General features: G+C 37.7%; 1 protein-coding gene across 4 annotated transcripts in view; it reads right to left on the bottom strand.

Annotated features, from left to right (window-relative positions):
* The window catches only part of RGS7 (regulator of G protein signaling 7), a 568,234-nt gene that overhangs the window by 68,541 nt on the left and 475,452 nt on the right, over positions 1-24,241 (bottom strand). For all 4 annotated transcript variants that reach the window (XM_017953401.3, XM_017953404.2, XM_017953406.2 and 1 more), the window contains 2 exons: positions 23,387-23,463; positions 23,198-23,279 (listed from right to left, as the gene is read on the bottom strand). In XM_017953401.3, coding sequence (XP_017808890.1) covers positions 23,198-23,279; positions 23,387-23,463 — 159 coding nt within the window. The remainder of the gene's footprint in view (positions 1-23,197; positions 23,280-23,386; positions 23,464-24,241) is intronic.

The raw sequence follows: 24,241 nt of genomic DNA on the forward strand, positions 1-24,241 counted from the left end.
CTAAGTCAGTGTGTATTTAACGTCATCCAAAAGGATGTAGGCAGGGATGAGGGAAATCAAGAATTATTCATTTACTCATGAATTCAAAATCTATCCATTGAGTGTCTGCTGTGTTCCTGGTACTTGACTGAGGTCTAAATACAGAGCCAGGGACCAGTGAAGCCTTGTCTCTGTCTTCTTATAGGGAATAGCTACTACTTCATATTTACCACCTCATTTCCAGCATAAAAATCATTTATAGAAAGTACTTTCATGTTCATCTCAAAAGTTTTTTTCCCTCAATATTATGAAAGAGATGATTAGCTCTGCTTAAATATTGTGGAAGTTAACCTAAAATATAAATGAGTGGTGAGAGACATTCTTAGTTCAGGAGGGAGATCTGGCAAAGAAATCACACGCCACAGCTGTGAGAAGTATACAGGATTATCCCCTTATTCCCCTCTTGATCTGGGGCTTTGTGTCTGTTCCTCCTGCTTACAGGTTACTGTAAGGTGCTTCCAACAGCATCTTCACGGGTCACCCTTTTCATTGGAAAAGGTTTCATTAATGCTAGGTCTTAACCTAGTTTTATTTTTTCCACCACCCTGTTCAAATTCTGTTTTCCCAGATTCTACTGTGGTAGGTGCCCTCCATAACAGTCCCTATTGACCTCGTTCTCCTGGTATTCCCACTCTGTAGTCCCCTCCCTCACTGCACCAGGGTTGGTTTGTGTAACTAAGAAACTATGACAGAAGTGATGACATACCACTTATGAGATTAGGCTAAAAAACATGGGGTTTTGACATGGGGCTGTCTTTCTATTTTGGGATGACAAGACGGAAATTCTGTCTGGACATCCTTATGGAGAGGTGCATGTGGCCAGGAACTGAAGCTGCCTCCAAACCACCATGTGAATGAAGCAAACCATCAGCCCCTTCAGATGACCACAGCCGTGGCCAACAGCTTGACTGATGCCTCATGAAAGGACCTGAGCCTGCATTACTAGGAAAACCACTCCTGGATTCCTGACTCTCAATAGCTGTGTTAAATAGTGAATGTTTGTTGTTTTATTCTGCTACGTTTTGGGATAATTTGTTATATGGCAATAGATAACTAACATACTTAACCTTCAAACTTCAACTCCAACTCTTCTGATCCCCAAAAGTCTTTTTCCTGATTATAACGGGTCATAGCTATCTGCTGACCTTTCTACCCACTGCCTCTTCATCTCCTTTCAAAAGCATGATTGCTAAAATAACTTCAGCTACCAATTACTGAACAATGGCTGTGTGCCAGGTACCGTCCTAAGCAATGTACATATAATATTTCCATGTGTTCTCAAGGGTCCTGTAGGGTAAGTATTTATTTTTCCCATTTCGAATGAGAAGTTTGAGACTTGGAGGCATTCAGTAAAATCTCACTCAAGAAAGAAGTCGGTGTTTGAGCCAAATCTTTTTAGCTGCAGTTGCATCCCTTGAACACTACATCACATAAAACTGTCACAGCTGTGTGAGTCCTCTTGAAGTCTTTGTATCTGAGACAGGGAAAATATAAATGGAGAGAAGCCACCATGTGTAGAGCTTATGCACAGTGGCAGGAGTGGGAAGAGAAGTGAGAAGTTTTATGTAATCTATCATTTGGGCATTTAGCTCATGACACAATGTTGCCCTCCCCAACTTATGTCTCATAGGATATCTTTAGATTAAAGAAATAACATGAAAATTAAAGAACTAACAATTCTGCATGAGGCTTTTCTAAATCATGGAAGAGTATGCCAAAACTCCATAACATTACCATTCTTCATAGTAAAGTTTTTGTTATAGAAATCAATAAGAAGCCTAATACAAGCCAATTTCACCTTTGAATATGCATGTCAAAATTCTAAATCAACATAAACCAACAAAATCCAATAGCACATTAAGAAAATAACACAACATGACCAAATGGGGTTTATTTATTCTGGGAATTCAAGGATCACTCAACATTAGAACATCTATTCATAGAATTCACATATTACTATTAGATATAAGGACAAAAATGTATAAAAAGCTTTAGAAACTAGTTTTATCAATCATTTCTACTTGTAAAAACAAATACACTACAACAGTGGTTCCTACTCAGGGGTTCTGCAAGATCAAAATTATTTCCATAAAGATAGGAATACATCACTGCCATGTTCTCAGAAATATACAGTAGATTTTCCCAGATATTGTGATGACATGTATATAGCAAAGGAACCGAATGGAGAAAGAGACAGGTGAATGGAGCTGCCTTCTAGTAAGCTTAAGATTAAAGTGATTTGCAAAAGTATAAAACAGTACCACTCTTCCCGCTAATTTTCCCTTGGAAAAGGTGCCAATTTTTCATTAAAATTATGCTGATTGTGTTATTAAGTGATTGGTTTCCTATTGCTCTCTTACATGAAAAAATAAATATTTAAAAATTCATTGGTTTTACTGTTGAGGCTGATAAAACCTGTATAAGCAAAGACACTTCAGGATACACAATGATTTTTAGGAGTGAAAAGAAATAATAAGACCAAAAAATAATAAGACCATTTTCAAATTTTCAAAATTTGAAAATGATAGCTGTGTAAGATACAAAGGTAAGGTTCCAGTTTCTTAATTCTATACATAGTTCCTTTAAAAAAGTTACAACAGAAAAGGAAATCTCATGTATAACAAGAGTTTTTTTTTTTTTTTTTAAAGAGCGAAACCTAACAAGAAATGCATGAAACATGCACAAGAAAAATCTAAGATGCTCCTGAATAACACAGAAGTTGGTAAGAACAAATGCTTAGGATGACTCAGCTTCAGAAAAAAACTCAATTCTCCCAAGTTTTCTATCAGTTTATAACATTCGAATGCCAAAAAGGGTTCTTTTCTGGTGTTAGACAATTGATTCCAAAGATCACATCGCAAAATAACTAGGAAAAACCTAAAATGAAGAGCAACAAGTAAAAGGGGTATTGGGATGGGAGGGTCTAGACTTAGGAGACATAAAACACTAAAATCTAAACAGTGATGGGTGGAAGGTGGTATCTCCAACCCAGATGATGTCTTTGAACCATTTTGTTGCCTGTGTAAGGAACTCATCATCGATTTCCTAGTACAGGCCTCGCTAGCATATTTCAATGATAATTCCCTAAGTCTTCCCTCCTTTCTTTCATCCTAATTTTTTCAGACTAATTCTACCATGTGGTATGAGATTTCCAGAGAGGTGTATCTCTTAAACAGATCAATTCTATTTTGCCTTTAATTATATTTGTTTCATTCAACGAGTTATCCCCTTTGTTTTCCTTGGTTTATTGTAAGTTCTACCTTACTCATCCTAATGACTTTCCTCTGTGATCTGTCATGTTAACCTCAAGGCCTGGCTTTGAGCAGCATCCTGAGTTAGTGGAAGGAATCCTGAGCTGCAGTTCAGAACACCTGGGTTCATTCCTGGCTCCTCTCAAAGAAAAACAAGTCCTAGGGGGAAATAAAACAAAACTCAGTATCTCTACACTTCAGTTTCCTTATTTATGAAATGAGGACAAAATTAATGCCAACTGATATGGTTTAGATATTTGTCCCCTCCAAATTTCATGTTGAAGTGGAATCCCCAGTGTTGGAGGTGGGGTCTGGTGGGAAGGGTTTGGATCATGAGGGTGGATCCGTCATGAATGGCTTAGCGCCCTCCCCTTGGTGATGAGTGAGTTCCCCAGAGGTCTGGTTGTTTAAAAGTGTGTGGCACCTCCCCTCCTCTCTCTTGCTCCTGCTCTCACCATGTGATGTGCCTGCTTGCCCCGTTGCCTTCCACTATGATTGTAAGCTACCTGACGCCTCACCAGAAGCAGATACTGGAGCCATGCTGCCACAGCCGGCAGAACCATGAGCCAATTAAACCCCTTTTCTTTATAAAGTATTCAGTTTCATGTATTCCTTTATAGCAATGCAAGAATGGTAGAACACACCAACCTAACAGAGTAATGTGAAATTAAAAAGTGAGTTTATATATGATCACATTCCACACTAGTGCTGGATTTACCAAGAGGCAGGAAGGTGTTGTGATAAAGAGTATGGGTCCTGGGACCAGAACACCTGCCTTCAGTAACAGCTTCCTCTCTGAGTACTTGTGGAACTTTGCACAACTTACATGTGCCATGTCTGAGATTCCTTATCTGTAAAGAGAAAGGATAACAGTAAAGGCATATCTCATTTTTTTGTGCTCTGATTTATTGTTCTTCACAGATATTGTGGGTTTTCATTTTGTTCTTTTTACAGATTGAAGGTTTGTGACAACCCTGTGTCCAGCAAGTTGACTGGCCAATGGCATGTATCTGCTTTATATCTTTGAGTCACATTTTGGTAATTCTAGTAAATATTTCAGACCGTTTCATTATTATTGTATCTGCCATGGTGCTCTGTGATCAGTGATGCTTGATGTTATCATCATGATTGTTTTGGGGTGCCACAGGCCATTCCCATTCAAGATGGCAAACCTAGTTGATAAATATTGTGTGTGATCTGACTGCTGTGTCTTGCACTCTTCAGGCTTCCCTATTTTCTGAGCTACAACAATATCAAAATCAGGCCAATAAAAACCCTACAATGACTTCTAAGTGTTCAAGTGAAAGGAAGAGTCCCAAGTCTCTCATTTTAAATAAACTAGAAAATATTAAGCTTAGTGAGGGAAGCATGTTGGAAGCTGAGATAGGATCAGAGCTAAGACTTTTGAGCCAAACAGCCACGCTGTGAATACAAAGAAAAAATTCCTCAAAAGCACTTGAAAAGTGTTACTCTAGTGAACACACAAATGATAAGAAAGCAAAACAGCCTTACTGTTGATAGGAAGAGGTTTGAGTGGGCTACATGGAAGATCAAAGCAGCCAAAACATTCCCTTAAACCAAACCCTAATCCAGAGCAAGGTCCTAAGTCATCAGTTCTATGAAGGCTGAAAGAAATAAGGAAGCTGCAGAAGAAAAGTTGGAAACTAGCAGAGGTTGGTTCATGAGGTTTAAGAAAAGGAGCCATCTCCATAACATAAAAGTGCAAGATGGAAGCAGCAAGTGCTGATGGAGACGCTGCAGCAAGTTATCCAGATCTAGGTAGGATAACTGATTTTCGATGTAGACAAAAGAGCTTTCTATGGGAAGAAGATGCCATCTAAGACTTTCATAGCTAGAGAGGAGAAGTCAATGCCAGGCTTCAAAGCTTGGAAGGACAGGCTGACTCTCTTGTTATCGGGTAATGCAGCTGGTGATCGTAAGTTGAGGCTAATGTTCATTGATCATTCTGAAAATTCTAGGGCCCATAAGAATTATGCTAAATCTACTGTGCCTGTGCTCTACAAATGAAACAGCAAAGCCTGGATGACAGCAGATCTGTTTACATCGTGATTTACTGAATATTTTAAGCCCAGTGTTGAGACCTACTGCTCAGAGAAAAAGATTCCTTTCAAAATACACTCACTCACTGATAATGCACCTGGTCACCCAAGAGTTCTGATGGAGATGTACCAGGAGATAATGTTGTTTTCATACCTGCTAACACAACATTTAATCTGTAGTCAATGGATGAAGGAGTAATTTTGACTTTCAAGTCTTATTACTTAAGAAATGCATTTGTAAGGCTACTGCTATTGCAGATGATCAGATTCCTCTGATGGAACAGGGCAAAGTAAATTGAAAACTTTCTGGAAAGGGGTCATCATTCTAGATGCCATTAGGAGCATTTATGATTCATGGGAGGAGTCAAAATCTTAACATTAACAGGAGTTTGGAAGAAGCTGATCCCAGCTCTTAGGGATGATTGAGGGATTCAAGACCTTGGAAGAAGTACTTGCAGATGTGGTGGAAATAGCAAGATAACTAGAATTAGAAGTGGAGCCTACAGATTTGACTGAATCGTTGAACCTCATGATAAAGCTCGAACAAAGGGACAGTTGCTTCTTATGGAAGAGCAAAGAAAATTGTTTCTTAAGATGAAATCTACTTCGGTGAAGATGGTGTGAACATTGTTGAAATGACAACAATGAATTTAGAATATTATATAACCTTAGTTGATGAAACGAGGACAGGGTTTGAAAGGATGTATTCCAATTTTCAAAGAAGTTCTACTGTGGGTAAAATGCTATCAAACAGCGTCACATACTACAGAGAAATCTTTTGTGAAAAATAGTCAATTGATGTGGCAAAGTTTATTATTGTTTTATTTTAAGAAGTTGCTACAGCTACTCCAACCTTTAGCAACCACCACCCAGATCAGTCAGCAGCCATCAGCACTGAGGCAAGATCTCCCACCAACAAAAACGTTACAACTTGCTAAAGGCTCAAATGATTGTTATCATTTTTCAGCATTAAAGTATGTTTAAATTAAGGTATGTGCATTGTTTTTTAGATATAATGCTATTGCACACTTAATAGATTACAGTATAGTATAAACATAACTTTTATATGCACTAGGAAACCAAAAAATGTGTGTGATTTACTTTATTGTGATATTTGCTTTGTTTCTGTGGTCTGGAATTTAACCCCAAATATCTCCAAGGTATGCCTATACTTCCTGTAGTTGTTGTGATTATTATATGGTAATTTATATAAAGTGCCAGAAATAAAACCTGGTACCTGGTGAATGTTCTCTAGGCACGAATAAACTCATTGTTATGATCTACTGCCCATCTTTTTTCCCAACCTGGTGAAGACAGAGGTATTGATCCTCCAATGTTGCCTCTGCTCTGTGTAAAAGACCTTCAGAGACCCAAGACTATAGAACCTCACCCTTTCTTCTCACAACCAAAGGTAAGTAAGAGCCAAACAAGACACAAAGGAAATTATCAACATAAACATTACCTTTCCCTGGCTCTAAGGCACACAAGCAGCAACTCAGGCTCAGGGATTCCTGGCGGTTTTGTGTTGCTTTAAGTGGCAATTTTCTGGAAGGTGAAACTTGATGAAGGAAAAGACCAATGTTAAGTCATCTGGATCACAAGCAACATTGTCTGTGATTACCCTCGTCAGTGTGTGTTAAGAACTGGTGGTGAAATATCAAGTATTAATGAAGGTTGCTAAGTAATCACACAGTTACACAAATCTTTTCAAGTGCATTTTTTAGTATTTTTAAATAATGAGGTAAAATGTAGGACATCATATGAATAACTAAGGTAACGTAACTACACGCACGTTTTAAGAGATTTCTAGGCGTGATTTTCTCAGAAAAAAATAAATATATCATTTCCCAGGGAAAATATTGCCTGTTTTGGAGAATGTATCAAAGTTGCAATCACTTCTCTTAAAGTAGTAAATAAAGAATAGCTTTATCAGGAACTACTACAGTGGCATACAGACATTTTTAGGGGAATTGCTTCTTCAAGATAACCAAGCATGTTAGCAACATGAAATAATTATAGCAAAAATTATATTATTTATATTATGATAACACTCTCTCAACCATAAGATAAGATACAACTTCTTGGTCCAGATTAATACGAAAGCTACATACCCAACATTTGAGATAATGAAGCCAATGATGGGAATCAATTGAAAATTTAACACCACTCCTCACAGTAACGAGAGTCAGAAGCACAAACAATATCACTTGCAAAAATTGGTTCAATCTGTGAACTGATGAAAGGCAGCAGTCATTACATGTACTACCAGATTTCAAAGCATGTTCTGGCCGAGCGCGGTGGCTCACGCCTGAAACCCCAGCACTTTGGGAGGCCGAGGCGGGCAGATCATGAGGTCAGGAGATCAAGACCAACCTGACCTTCAGCTAACACGCTGAAACCCTGTCTTTACCAAAAATACAAAAAATTAGCCGGGCGTGGTGGTGGCGCCTGTAGTTCCAGCTACTCGGGAGGCTGAGGCAGGACAATGGCGTGAACCTGGGAGGCGGAGCTTGCAGTGAGCCGAGATGGCGCCACTGCACTCCAGCCTGGGTGACAGAGCAAGACTCTGTCTCAAAATAAATAAATAAATAAATAAATTTAAAAATAAAATAAAAAATAAAGCATGTTCTTCATTTTAGAAATGGCAAATATGTGAAAATCCATGCTGATAATGAAACATACAAAAAACATTCAGGAATGTTCTCTTGGGAACACTTCTGGAACCTCCCTTCTGGAGCTATTTCAGAGAAACGTCACATACACATTTTTGAGGCTGAACAAAGATAATAATTAACAGAGACAATTTAGATGATTGCTTTCGCTGTGTGAAAATCACACCCTGGTCTTACTAAATACCACATCACTGGCTAAAAGAGAATCAGGCATTAATTGTACATGCACAATCACGGACTCTGATCATGGGAAAAGATGGTCTACCAAGGAGGAAGCTTCACTCTTAATAATATAACTAGAATTTAAATCTCTAACTTTTTTCCCTCCCTCTTGGTCATCTATTCCCAGTTTGCTTAATTTCATATAAATCTGTAATGTATCTAATTTTAAAATTTGAATTCAGAAAACAAGCGTTATGCACCATCTCTTTTTATTAAGTTGGCTGGAATATAATGCTCTCAAATTTCAATCCGAGTTCCTTTAATCAATAACACTTCAATTTCACCCTCTCCTAATGCAAAGCACTGAATGGTAGGGGACAAGATCCAAGTAATGACTCAGGAGAGGAGACGCTACTCCTTGTCTGGACTTTTCAGATAGCAGAGATCTCCCTGCCATGTGATGCCATCCACTGGACAATTAGAAGGATGAAAACAGTTTTCATTCAGACAAAATCTGCCTCCTTTTATCCAAAGCAAAGCAGGCTAATCTTATTCCTTTTTTTTTTTTTCAATTATACTTTAAGTTCTAGGGTACATGTGCACAACGTGCAGGTTTGTTACATACGTATACATGTGCCATGTTGGTGTCCTGCACCCATTAACTCATCATTTACATTAGGTATATCTCCTAATGCTATCCCTCCCCCCTCCCCCCACCCCATGACAGGCCTCGGTGTGTGATGTTCCCCTTCCTGTGTCCAAGTGTTCTCATTGTTCAGTTCCCACCTATGAGTGAGAACATGTGGTGTTTGGTTTTTTGTCCTTGCGATAGTTTGCTGAGAATGATGGTTTCCAGCTTCATTCATGTCCCTACAAAGGACATGAACTCATCCTTTTTTATGGCTGCATAGTATTCCATGGTGTATATGTGCCACATTTTCTTAATCCAGTCTATCATTGATGGACATTTGGGTTGGTTCCAGGTCTTTGCTATTGTGAATAGTGCCACAATAAACATACATGTGCATGTGTCTTTATAGCAGCATGATTTATAATCCTTTGGGATGCCATACACTCTGCATGTTCTGACTATTTCCAGGCACAGCAGAAGCATGCCTACCTTCATCTCAGATGTTATGGGTCAACCAGAGGATTTAAGGATATTTTATCCACAATTTTTCAGAGTATAAATGTGATACCTTCTCTTTATAGAAAATTAAAATTGCCTATGATACCAAATATCCCAAAAGAGTTACAATCAATATTCAGTATATTATCTCTTAACTGTTTAGGATCTATTTTTACAAACAAAATTGGGATCATATTACATATAATTTTATATTTAGATAATTTCTTCCTTTTCCTCTTTGTTTCTTCCTTTTTTTTTTTTTTTTTTGATGTGGTCTCACTCTGTCGCCCAGGCTGGAATGCAACGGTATGGTCACAGCTCACTGCAGCCTTGACTTCCCGGGCTCAAGTGATTTTATTTCACATTTCAGCATAGTTGTTCTCCACATCTTTCCAATTCTTTAAAATTCTCATTTCAAGTTATACAATTTACTATCTTGTGGATATATCTTATTTAACTACCCCAATAAGTTGAATAGTTACGCTGTTTCAAATGTTAGCTACCTGTTTAACCACTCTAATTTTATGGTATAGCTCTGGACAAGTTAATCTGCTTGTGAAAAAGATTTTAACTTTTTTATTCATACTGTCAAATTCATTTTTATACAGATAATACCAATGCTGACACCTACCATAGCATTTAGAAACACTTGTCTTTCTATTGTTCTTGCCAGGATTGCATACAATTAATTTGAGATTTTAAAATAAAATATATTGAAAAAAATTGTCATCTCTTTGTCTTAATTTATGACTAGAAAGGTTAAACTCTTTTCCCAATTTTTAATAGCCATTTATATATTTTCTTTTATAAGTGGTCAGTTTAAGTCTTTTGTCTATTTTATGTGAAATCACAATACTTCTGAATTGTTTAATTATTTTATACATTCAGAATATCAAAATATATTTGTTCTCTTGCTCCAAGTATTTTCAGATTATTTCCATGCCTTTCAATTATATTTTTAAACACAAAAGTGAGTTTTTAATAAAATGTATTAGCTGCTTATTTTGTGATTTATTCTGCTGTCTTTATGCGTGAAAAGTTCTCTAGATCCTAACATTAGCTCAATGTAAACCTCTATTTAAAGCTCAATGTAAACTTCTATTTTAAAACAGCTATATTCATAGCTCTACTGTATATCTCATCATAGTATTTGTATAATAATTATACATTTAAGCCCCTGTTCTACTTATTCTGGACTCTGAGTATCTTAGTCAGTGGGGCAGTATTTCTCATCTTTTTGTCTTCAGCCTTTACTGTGCGAAACTATAAACGTTGGCTGAAAGATATACTAAATGAATGAATCAACAGTGTAATGCACAGATTTTTTTTTCAGTGAAAATCAAAGAAATGTACCACTTTACTTCCCTTATTCCATTTTTTTCTTGCCAAACTATTGTATTAATAGTATAGTTAGAAAAAATGTATTCCACAGGAATAACGATATTTTACCATATACTTGTTTGTTTAAAGTACACAACTAATATACAATCATGCCTCAGAACAACATGTGGGGTGTCCACACAACCGTGGTGCAACTAATCCTTCAAAAGGGAATTTTGAATTTTTAGCATTCTCTGAAGAAATATTTCGCATGTATTAATTGTTATCCAGGAGAAATCATTGGCAGGATTTCTCATCATAATATTCATACGGAGAAAAATATTTCCCTTATGATTAGTATGATTTTTCAGAGAAAAAAATATCTGAGTCATTTTTGTGGGATTCTGCTTCTTTTCAAATCACATTGATCAAGTCAAGAATGAATCTACCAAATAAGACAGACAACGCCAAGCACACTGAGTAAAGGAGAGAACCAATACACGCGCTTTGTATTTTACTTCAAGGCCTTGTCTATACGGCATACAAAGACACACAATGAAACAACCATCAGCTTTTCTATATAGGTGGACCTGATGTTAGGTAAGTCAAATTCAGTTTTATCTGCTGATATCACCACATGACGCTGTTTTGTTCTCGGGGTCAGAGATTTTGTTGAGTTCATTATACTCTCCTACGATGTGCTCTCTGTTTCACTTTGTAAAAAAGTTATATCTGTATTTTTTTTGTTATGTCGTGGACTTTATTTTTGAGTAGTTTAGGTTTACAGAAAATTGAGTACAGAGTACAGAGAATTCCCGTAAGTCCCCTCATCCCACCCCAAAGTCCCCTGTATTAGCATCTTATATTGATGTGGTACATTTGTTTCAGTTGTTGAACCAATATTGATACATTAATAGTAATTAAATTCCAGAGCTTGCATTGGGGTTCACGCTTGGTGCTATATACATTGTATAGGCTGTGACAAACCTATAACAATATGTATCCACCATTAAGGTATCTTACAAAATATTTTCACTGTCCTAAAAATCTGTGCTCTCCCTCTTCATCACTCCCTGCTTTCCCTTCAACCCCTCATCTTTTTCCTGTCTCTGTAGTTTTGCCTTTTCCAAAATGTCATAGAGTTGGAATCATAACTAGCCTTCTAAAACTGGTTTCTTTCATTTAGTACGATGCATTTAAAGTCCTTCCATGTCTTTTTGTGGCTTGATAGCTCATCTCATTCTATCACTGAAAAACATTCTGATACGGTTTGGCTGTGTCCCTGCCCAAGCCTCATCTTGAATTGTAGTTCCCGTAATCCCCACGTGTCGTGGGAGGGACCTGGTGGGAGGCCATTGAATCATGGGGGTGGTTACTCCCATGTTGTTCTCATGATAGTGAGTGAGTTCTGGAACTGTGAGTCAATTAAACCTGTTTCTTTTATAAATTACCCAGTCTCAGGTATGTCTTTATTAGCAGCATGAGAACGAACTAATACACGTTCCATTGTATGAATATACCATAGTCATTTTTTGAAGGACATCTTGATTGTTTCCATGTTTTGGCAACTATGAAAAAAGTTGTCATAAACATTTGTAGGTTTTTGTGTGGACATTAACTTTTCTATTCATTTGGGTAAATACCAAGGGGTGTGAATGCTATGTTGTGTAGTAACAGTTCATTTAGTTTTATAGGAAACTCCCAAATTATCTTTCAAAGTAGCTGTACCATTTTGCATTTCCACCAGCAGAGAATGAGAGTTCCCAATGCTCCACATCCTCACTGGCATTGGATGTTGTTAGTGTTTTGGATTTTAGTCATGCTAATATGTGTGCAGTGGTATCCAATTGTTGTTTTAATGTAGCCCTAATGACATGTGCTGTTGAGCATCTTTTTGCTCTCCGTGTATGTTCTTTGGTGCAGTGTCTGTTCAGATCTTTTGCCCATTTTTAACTGGCTGTTTTATTACTATTGTTGAGTTTTAAGAGTTACTTGTATATTTTGGATACCAGTCCAAAATATCAGTTTTTTTTTTTTTTTTTTGCTAATATTGTCCCAGTCTGTGGCTTGAATTCTCATTCTCATAACAACGTCTTTCATAGAGTAAAAGATTTTAATTTTAATGAAGTCCAATTCATTCATTTTTATAATATGGATTTATGATTTTTTCTTTTTAGCTTGTAGAAGTAATAGATTATATCAATTGATTTTCAAATGTTGAACCAGTGTTGAATACTTGGAATAATTCCTGCTTCACTGTGGTGTAAAATTCTTCTTGTACATCACTGGATGTGATATCCTAATATTTTGATGAGGATTTTGCATCTTTGTTCATGAGAGACACTGGTGTGTAGTTTTCCTTGCAATAGCTTTGTTTGTTTTGGGTATTGGGGTAATGCTAGCCTCATAGAATGAGTTACGAGGTAGCCACTCTGCTATTTTCTGGAAAAGATTGTAAAGAATTGATATAATTTGTCCCTTAAATCTTTGCTAGAATTCATCAGTGAATCCATCTGGGCTGGTGCTTCCTGTCTTAGAAGGTTGTTAATTATTGTTTCAATTTCTTCATTTTATTTATTGTTTTTTAAATTTTTGAGACAGGGTCTTGCTGTGTTGCCCAGGTTGGTCTTAAACAACTGGGCTCAACTGATCCTCCTGCCTCAGCCTCCCAAAGTGCTAGGATTATAGGCATAAGCCATCACTCCTGGCCTGATTTCTTTAATTGAATAGGCTAATATTTAATAATAGATGTTAAGATGTAGGCCTTCTCATTCATATACATAGACCCATATATATTATCTATTTTCTTGGTAAGCTTTGGTACATTGTGTTTTTCTTTCTTTCTTTCCTGTTTTTTTTTTTTTTTTTTTTTTTTTTTCGATTTCATCTAGGCCCTCAAATTTCTGGGCATAGAGTTGTTTAGAATATTTCATTATTATGCTTTTAGTGTTCACAGAATCAGTAGATATAGACCCTTTCATATTTCTGATATTAGTAATTTGTGTCTTCTCCTTTTATTCCTTAGTTAACTTGGCTAGAGGTTTATTGACTTTATTGGTTTTTTCAAAAAAACAAGTTTTGATTATGTTGATTTTCTCTATATTCTCTGGCCATTCTCATTGATGTCTGCTTTAATTTTTATCATTTCTTCTCTTCTGCTTACTTTGGATTTAACTTGTTCTCCTATTCCTAGTTTCCAAATGTGGAAGTTTAGACTACTCATTTTAGATCTTTCTTTCTTCTAGTACATATACTCAATGATATAAATTTCCCTCTAAGCACTGCTTTCACTGGATCCTGAAAATTTTGATGAAGTATATTTTTATTTTAAATTAGTTTGAAATATTTTTATGTTTCTCTTGAGACTGCTTCTATGACCCACGTGTTATGTAGAAGTGTGTTGTTTAATCTACTAGTATTTTGAGATATTCTAGCTGTTTTGATTTCTAGTTTTATATCATTTTGGTCTGAGAACACACTTTGTGTGATTTCTATTCTTCTAAATTTGTTAAGGTGTGTGTTTTGACCCAGAGTGCAATCTCGTCTCCTGTGTGCTGCATGGAGGCTTGAGAAGAACGTGTATTCTGCTGCTGTTGTATGAAGTGTTCTATGGACGTCAGTCATATCCAGTTGATTGATGGTGTACTTCAGTTAAACCTTGTTCTTAGTTCCTCACTGATTTTCTGCCCGCTTGAACTGTAAATTACTGATAGAGGGGTATTAAAGTCTCAGAATATACTAGCGTATTTATCCATTTCTCCTTGCACTTCTTTCAGTGTTTGCCTCATACTTTGATGCTCTGTTGTTAAATGCATAGACATTAACTATTATTATGTCCTTATGAAGAACTGATCCTTTTGTCATTATGTAATCTTCCTCTTTATCTCTGATAATTTTCCTTGCTCTGAGGTTGGGTTTGTCTGAAATTAATCTATCTACTCCAGCTTTCTTTTGATCAGTGTTAGCATCTAACTTCATGTTTAATGGATTGGTACACACACACAGGCACACACATGTGCACGCACACACATATATACACATACTTGCTTTGCCAGGCTATTCTATACAAATTTATTTGAAGAAAAAAAGATATATAGGGACATTTATGGGACTATAAGCAAGATAGAAAGACAAGAGACCTTCCAAACAGATAACAAATCCTCTTTCACTCTCTATGCCTTGCTGTAACAAACTGTCCTTGTCTGAGGGTTTACCTATCACCTTTAGGTTAATGAGTTTCAGAATCAATTCTATATCCCAAAACACCCCTCAAATTTTGGTCTCATGTCTACAACTATTGACAAGATCTCTCTCCATCTGAATGTCATGTTATCACACTCAGCATGCCCTAAAACAAATTCACTGTTCCAAATCTGCTATGAACCCTTAGCAAAATCCTTTGCAAATTTCATATGTCCACCATTTTCTCAACTACTCAGACTCAATATTTTCATTAAGTTGCATGCTACAAAATGTTAGCTTTAGGATAGGGAATTGAAGACAGACTCTCTGCTCTTCAAGAAATCATGGTCTGACAGACGTTAAAACAAGTGTTCTGGTCAGTGTCAACGAAAATGCTACAAAATGCTGATTACATATGGGTTTTAAAAAGCATAAGTAAATCAACTATTCTCACTACTTTGTGATTAGGATTTGCTTAAATTGAATTCAGGAAGAATTCAATGATTATTGTTTCTATATTGAATATTCTGATGAAGTATATTTCCATTTCTCTGCTTAAGCCTTTTTATCCATGACGTCTTTGTTGAATGCTTGGCATGCATTCAACCCTAAACTAACAGGCTTAGGAAGCAAAGAAGGTGATCTAATTGTTGTTTCAGGAAAGAACTCTGAAAATTATGAATCTCATTCTCTATCCAGTGATTGCCTTTTCTCCATTCTATTTCTGGCTCATGACTTCTAATCTATACTTGAATTTATCATTTGCATCATTAGAAGTTGGCAATGACCTTTAGATAGCTTTGAGTATTAGGAAGCTTTTATATTGAGATTTTATTTTCCAGTCATTTTCACAGTAGTCATACAGAACCCAATGTGTGGTAAACTAATAAACTTTATTCCAAGTCTGCTTAGTAACATTTCAAAGTAGGAAGACACTTTCCATGGGACTTCGCATTCCTAGGGTCACTAATCTTATTAATAATTTCACAATTTTTTTTGTTCTTGCTTTTTTTAGTTTGCCTCCTTACCGCCCATCCATTCACATCTTAACTCCAGCTCATCCACGTTCTTTTTAAAGTATGGTGTAGAGGATGGGGCACAAAATGCTAAAATTGAGTTACTTCAGAACTTTGACAACTAGAAGTTTCACTCCAATTTAGCTAGATGTTAAAACCCTGTTAATACAGGCTACTAATGCATTATTCTTTGTGTGTGTGTATGTGTGGGGCTTCATTAAATTATTGAAGCATTACATACACAAGTCAACTCAAATACTATATTATCTTTGTCCTGCTACAATCCAGTGTATTTCTCCCACTATATTCTTCAGTAGTTAGTTTCTGGCAATTCTGTCTGGAGTCCTTAGTAAGTGAAGAGTCCTTTTTAGTGTTATGACCTTAATTTTTTTTCTGGAGTAAACGCTGACATACTTAGGAGGCTAACTTTATTTTATAGAGACATTAAGTACTAGAATGATTATTCTGTGTCAATCTGACCTAAAAATGACCTCATGGTGCTTTGAAAGGTAAAAAATCATATTATGTATATTTTCTACACTCTAGGTAAAATGCACATAATATATCATATTTCACATTAAACTGACTTTAAGTATATTTTAAAGATTCTGAACTGTTATTTCAAATTTCCCTTTCCCCACTACATTTCTGGCTAATGGCTTCCAATCCATTCTTGAGGTTGGAATGATAAATGCTCGTGTCAAATCGAATCAAATAAAAGTATTCAAAAGGTAAGGTAGCATATCACCTTTACTTGAATTAAAAGCTTCATAAGGATCAGCTGTTATCTGTTATATTTTTTATTGAAAGGTATAATAGCAGAACTGTGAAAGGGAAAGCAAAATGAAAAACATTCAACAAAAACGCTGTTAGGATAACTCCATTTCTGGCTTTTGAAAATAAAGATACTTTATATATTTACGAAGGCAAATCGATTCAGGAAAATATAATTACATAACTTAAAAGTCTTTCAGTTAGATCGTGTCACAGATCTGTGACATTTAAGTATAGAGCTTTTTATTCTAATGGGAATATCAATCTCAAGACTTTTAAAATTGATAGTGATTACTTCATATTTTCTCAGTTAACCTTCTGAAAAACCATAACAAAATTTAGACCCTACTTTCTTATCTCTTTTTTGTACTAATAATTTCTGTAAACTAAATATGTGTGTATGTGTTTGTGTGTGTATTTTAGAGACAGGGTTTCACTCTGTTACCCAGGCTGGAGTGCAATGGCATGATATAGCTCACTGCAACCTCAAACTCCTGGCCACAAGGAATCCTCTTAGCCTCAGCCTCCTGAGTAGCTAGGATTATAGGCATGCACCATCATACCTGGCTAATGTTTTGTAGAGATGGAATCTCACTATGTTGCCCAGGCTTAAATATAGTTTATATATTAAAAAAATTTTAGGCCAGGCATGGTGGCTCATGCCTGTGATCCCAGCACTCTGGGAGGCTGAGGTGGGAGGATCCCCTGAGGCCAGGAGTTCAAGACCAGCCTGGCCAACACAGTAAAACCCCGTCTCTACTAAAAATATAAAAAATTAGCCGGGCATGGTGGCACACACCTGTGATTCCAGCTATTCAGGAGGCTGAGGCAAGACAATTGCTTGAACCTGGGAGGTGAAGGTTGCAGTGAGGCAAGATTGCACCACTGCACTCCAGCCTGGGTGACAGAGCAAGGTTCTGTCTTTAAAAAAAAAATAAATAAAAACAAAAATAAAAAATAAAAATTTAGATGCTTCTTGAAATAATAACATATGTAGGTTGTTACACAAGATCATCATAACTAAACATTGAAGATAGGACTTACCAGGCAGCCCTGTTGGCAATGGCCCTCTAGGGTGTATACGGTATAAACATGCCTGGCAGGGGCGTTCTACACATGTTAGTTGGATTTCCCTAGGTCAGGGGTGTGTGGCCTATAATGTGTGAAAGATGCCCTGAACTCTGGACTTTTAAAAACAGCAAAAAACATACGAAAACCATGATAAAATACAAAAGGATACCTATAAATACAACCATTTTGTAAAAAGTAAAAGGATATATGAAAACTATGAGTAAAATATAATAGGACACCTATAAACACAGCTATATCCTATGTGGACTATTGCGTTCTAACTATTTATTCTTTCTTTTTGCAGGATAGATATATAAAATCAGGATCTCATTCTTTTTTTTTTTTAATTTATTTATTATTATTATACTTTAAGTTGTAGGGTACATGTGCATAACGTAGGTTTGTTATATATGTATATTTGTGCTATGTTGGTTCAAGGCAACCTATCAACTCACATTTACATCAGGTATAACTCCTCATGCAATCCCTCCCGGGCCTCCCCGCCTCCCATGATAGGCCCCGTGTGTGATGTTCCCCTTCCTGAGTCCAAGTGATTCTATTGTTCAGTTCCCCACCTATGTGGGAGTGAGAACATGGTGTTTGGTTTTCTGTTCTGTGATAGTTTGCTAAGAATGATGGTTTCCAGCTGCATCCATGTCCCTACAAAGGACGCAAACTCATCCTTTTCATGGCTGCATAGTATTCCATGGTGTATATGTGCTACATTTTCTTAATCCAATCTGTCAAATGATGGACATTTGCTGATTCCAAGTCTCTTTGCCATTGTGAATAGTGCCGCAATAAACATACAAGTAGATGTGATCACTATTTGTTTTTCGAAGGAGATACAGATGCTCATACATTTATAGGACTTGTTGTTCAGTTATAGGTAGAGTTGCTTGGAATTGTTGTACAGGCAGTGTTCAGTTAGAAGAATGAGATCCTTATAGCAGCATAATTTATAAGGATCTCATTCTTGCTGGAGCTACTTTCTCTGCCTGGATCCACACCACTCTTTAGTTCCAGGCCTGGCTCTCCCACTGCTAGCTCTGAACCTTAGCAAGTCCTATAAATAATATGAGCATCTGTATCTCCCTTCAGAAAACAAATAGTGCAGTCATACTCACCCTGCTGTGTTAATGACTACGTTCATAAAATGCGACACTGGACTACGGGTTTTAGTAATCAAGGAGTGTGTTTTAGTCTACTTTTTATGCCTGGCCTTAATATAATATCTGGCACATATTGATACAGAATAAAAGGTATCATTACGTGATAATTTTCCATATGTATCGACATGTATCCCATGATCCATGTTCCATATTATGGGAAGGGTGGCAATGCCCTCTTTCATGAGTTTCAGATTCAACCTTTGAAGGAAACATGTTTTAGCCATTGCATTGGCAGATGGCTCCAGGACTTACATATTTAAATAACAAAAATGTTGGGGGTAAAAGCATTCCCCACACAGTTCAAAAAGTCCATAGGCGGGTAAAGGAACAATCCCTTTGAAGAGGAAAGTCAACCCAGTCTGACTTATTTCAGGTAAACAGTTTGATAAAGACCAAGAAAGGCTGCTTTGTTCTAAGTCTTGCATTCCTGCACCTAGAGGACAGATTCTACATTCCAGAATAAAGGCTTAAATAAAAGTGCAAACATACAGGAAATAAAAGAGTTAAAAAATAAAGGGTACTAAGAGAGAGGGCTCATAGATGAGCAATTAACACCACGGTGACCACATCAGCCTTAAGTCAAGGTCAGCCTATTTCATGCAAAGTATCCCTAAATGGAAGAGTGGAAAGATAAGGCTGGAGGAAAAGGAGATGACTATGGGAGTGGTCTTCGGAGTTATTCTGGTTGGGACCTCAGAACCAAAGACAAAGGTTGTGATGCTCCTTGATTGTACTCTGCGAGATTCACAGATGTCATTAAAACCATGAAGTATAGTAGCTGCATCTGCATTATCTGTTTCCATATTCCATTTTTTTTCTCTATCCTTTTTTGTGCTACTCTCTGTTTCTGTTCACGAAGGAAGCTGAAAATTTATTGTCTTTCACCTGTCAAGTGAGATTGCTAAAGTGATTTGCCAGCTGCTTTTACCCAGGTGATCTCATTTAATGTTCAATCAATAGTGCAAGGTAGGTAGATATATTTCCATTTTCTAAGTGAGACTGCTACATCTCAGAAAGGGCAAATCCCTGTGCACGGTGGGCCTCATAAATAACGGAGTCAGGTCTGTCTGATTCCCAAGCCCAGCTGCTTCTCACTCTGCCCAGGTCTCCCTATTCCCTTTTCTACTGGTCATTGGCTGACATAATAAAACTGGAAGTGTACACAATAGGACAGTCTCTTAGATATGGACATCTTCTGAGGGACGGTATGCAATATTAGGCCCCAGGCCATACCAGATTAAGCCTCTGGACAGTTTGAGATACTCTCTGGTATTTTCCTACACATGGTCTAGGATTCTAGGTTGCTCAGGTGGCAATAATTTGGTGTTAACATGCAAGGCCTAGCTTCCTAGCTTCACAGATCCTGTCTAGAAGACACTTAAATGTTACAGTGAATACTACAAGGTACAAAGAGTCTTTCATTACAGCCACAGACAGGACAGACTATGAAGAAGAAACTGAGCTATAGAAATACCTATTCACTTTAACTCTGGGATATAGGATTTAGGGTCTAAATATATTAGGATTGATTATGACAACTGCAGAATTCATTTCTAGGGACAAATGTAAAAGTGTAGACATTCTTAGAAAGTATCACAATATTGCTGTTTTCCCCTATGCCACTCTTTCTTCAGGGGGCCTAGTTACCTTAGAAAGTTGTTGTCATTGCTTAGCTAACACTACAGCCAGCGAATAGAGATAGAGCTTATGTGTTTGGCTGAGAAAATAGCATTAGGAGCTCTCTTAGGAGAACCTTTCTTTTAATGTCCCTGTCATCATCATCTTTGTCTATTAACTCAGAGTAAGGACCCAAAAGACTAAAAACAAGATAAACACCAGCACCTGTATGGCAGACACAGCCTTTGGACAAGTGTCAGCATTTCACGAGTGCCTGAGATCACTTCCAAATGTTTAAATTTTAAAAATGCCAAGAGGGATTACCTCTAAAGTAATACAGGAAGTTATAATATAAGAAAAAGAAACGGTTGAAGGTAGGATTGGTTTAGGTAAATGCCATTCTCAGAGGCTCATGACAACCCAAAGCTCTATTTTCCTCTAGAAAATAAGTGATGGCAGCCAGGTGCGGTGGCTCACGCCTGTCATCCCAGCACTTTGGAAGGCTGAGGCAGGCAGATCACAAGGTCAGGAGATCAAGACCATCCTTGCTAACACAGTGAAACCCTGTCTCTACTAAAAATACAAAAGATTAACCAGGCATGGTGGCGGGCACCTGTAGTCCCAGCTACTCAGGAGGCTGAGGCAGGAGAATGGTGTGAACCCGGGAGGCGGAGCTTGAAGTGAGCCAAGATCGCGCCACTGCACTCCAGCCTGGGTGACAGAGTGAGACTCCGTCTCAAAAAAAAAAAAAAAAAATCAACAAGGGAGATGGAACCAGTGGCTTCTGGGTGGTTTCTGCCTCCAGATCCTCCTTGGGATGACTTTCTAGTTGGAAGCCTAGTGAAGGGTGTGGTGAGGCCTCTTGGATAACACTCATACGTGCTGCTTGCTGGTGGGAGACAGGAAAGACTAGCGCCTGGCTTGCACTGGATAGAGGGAAAGACAACTGGGATCAGATTCTGCCTCCAACAGAAGCACACAGAGGCCTCAGGCAGTGGAGCAGGGGAGTGTCTGAGGTGGACTCATTTGTCATCTCTGCGAGCGCGGGTCTCAGAGCATGAAATAGATGTGGGCAGTGCAGGGGAGCGGGCATGGTGTGAGTCCTCTTGGGTTGCCAGGAGGAACCAGGCCATGGAAGCTAAACGAGACTAGAGATGAGCCACCAGATGTCCAGGGGACAAAGTGGATAAGCATAGGAACATAACGCATTGACTGGTTTCTAGAGGTTGCTTAAAACAAACCAAAAAAATAAAAATCCTACTTAATGTCCTTGCAATAGCTATGCACCTGACCTCAAAATCCTTTTTCTTCATGAACAATAAAACTCACACTGAATTTTTCAGTAGCAAAACCAGTTAATTCTCAATTCTAATCTTTTCAGAATTCAAAAGAGAGAACAAATTCAATATATCATTTAACAATTGCATTGCTATCTGAAGCTGAAATATGTACATATATAAACAAACCTTTGGAGACTTTCTCTTTTGGTCTGATTCTGAAGGTAGTTGAAGAGAAAATTGTAAGGTATTCTTATCAATCTTATTTGTCTTTCATGCTATGAACCTATTATTTATTCTAATAATACTTATATAAATATTATTCTCTACTGCCTTGTCTGTATTTAAATAAATCTACAGAAGAAAACGATATAGCATCAAAATAGAAAGAAATACATGAGGTTGTCTTATGGTTGCTGGTAACCACTGTTTAATGTCATCCATACAGTTTTCTGGTATTAATTAAGGATATTCATTAATGTTACTCTGAGGCACATAGTTTAACATTAATAAGGAAGAAGCCCAGCTAAGTTATTACATAGAGATCCAATATCGTGTCATTAAAAATGCGGGCTGATTTGAATTTGAGCCACAGGAAATGTTAGACTGTGAAAGTCAACAACCAAAGCAGGCTACTAATAGGTTTTAAGAAAAAATCAGGCTGGGCATGGTGGCTTATCCCTGTAATCCCAGAACTTTGGGAGGCTGAGGCAGGCAGATTACTTGAGCTCAGGAGTTCGAGACCAGCCTGGGCACCATGGTGAAACTCCATCTCTATCAAAAATACAAAAAATTAGCCAGGCTTGGTGGCACATGCCTGTTGTCCCAACTACTCGGGAGGCTGAGGTGGGAGGACAGCTTGAACTGGGAGGCAGAGGTTACAGTGAGCCAAGATCACACCACTGCACTCCAGCCACAGAGACAGATCCCATAAAAAAAAAGAGAGTGAGAGTGAGAAAGAAAGAAAGAAAGAAAGAAAGAAAGAAAGAAAGAAAGAAAGAAAGAAAGAAAGAAAGAAAGAAAGAAAGGAAGGAAGGAAGGAAGGAAGGAAGGAAGGAAGGAAGGAAGGAAGGAAGGGAGGGAGGGAAGGAAAATTAGGGCAGGAATAACATCTTGACTTGCACTTTTACTATAAAGCTAGAAAAATGTAAACAATAAAACATGAAAAACTGTTTTGTTGCAGTGGTTTTTCTTTCAAATGTATTCAGAAGCATCAAATAGCAAGAGAGTAAGCAAGCGTTATCATGGTGGGAAAATGCGTGGTTTTATAAATTAAATCTGATGCTACTGAGGTCTGGTCATCCTACACAAAAGTGGTGATCTTTTCTTAATGAATTCACCAAGATACCCTGGGGAGTGCAAGGGGTCACTCCAGGCTTTCCCGTACTTTGGTAAGGCTCCCCTCTCTTCCCACAGAGAAGACGGATTCAAGATGAGAGCGTGACGCTTGCTTACCACAGGCCTGTGCACATCCCAGAATGCTCTCTCTTGGCTGTCAAGGATCTTCCTTTCAATCTTGTCTCTCTTCTTGTCCACTCTGTCAACACAGTAACAATGGATAACATTTAGTATTAATTGTAGTGCCTCTCTGGACAAAAAGGTCACAACTTGAACAAATCTTCCAAAAGACTCACAAGGACTCACTTTGCTTGTGCTTCTGCTTGCATGAAAATGAACTCCCACTTCCGGGCAAACGCTCTCTGCAGCCTGGCCAGGCTCTCCTGAAAAACATACCCCACGTGAGGACATTCAGTGCTCTTCTTCACTGCTCTCTTCTAGCTTGGTTACCACTTGTATTTGTCAAGGAAACAAACAGAGAGTTTCTAAAGCCCTAAGTGTACTGTGGTTCTCAATGACAAGCCATGCTCCCTGAATTCAGCTCATCTTCATATTGTCAGTCTTGGAGGAAGCAGAAAAACCTGTTACAAATATCAATTTTTTGAATTACTGACTTCGGAGAACAGGACTAAAAATCCAATATGTATCTGCAAAATACTAAAATTACCTGGTACATAAGGAGGTGCTCCAGATGAACCCATTGGAATTTTCTGTACCCACTTTATAGAGGAACAGAACAGCAATACATTCCTACTACGCATGCAATCAGCCTATTCAGTTCCTCACAATACATGTAACACCCTGGCGGCCCACAACCTATTCCTACACAGTGCTTTGAATTCAGTAAATCTAACATAGCAACCATCTGCACAAATGACAGCAGATGACTTTTATCTGCTGATGATCACCGTCAGCAGATAAAATTTTGGCAAAACCCACTCTTTCCCAGGGTAAATGGTCTTTAATCCTCAGAGTTTGGATATCTTCACTATGTAGGATGTATCTGACATTTTGACAGTTAAGTCGATTTTAGAAAATAAGATATGCTTCCCTCTTATACTTTGAGTTTATGTATTTAGAGTTTTGCCACACGCAATGTGAATGAAGAGAGGAAGTAAGTAAACAGGAATTCATGAGCCCACTGTGATGCCAGATCCCTGG

The sequence above is a fragment of the Papio anubis genome, chromosome 1 (assembly GCF_008728515.1).
Source record: "Papio anubis isolate 15944 chromosome 1, Panubis1.0, whole genome shotgun sequence".
Lineage (NCBI taxonomy): Eukaryota > Metazoa > Chordata > Mammalia > Primates > Cercopithecidae > Papio > Papio anubis.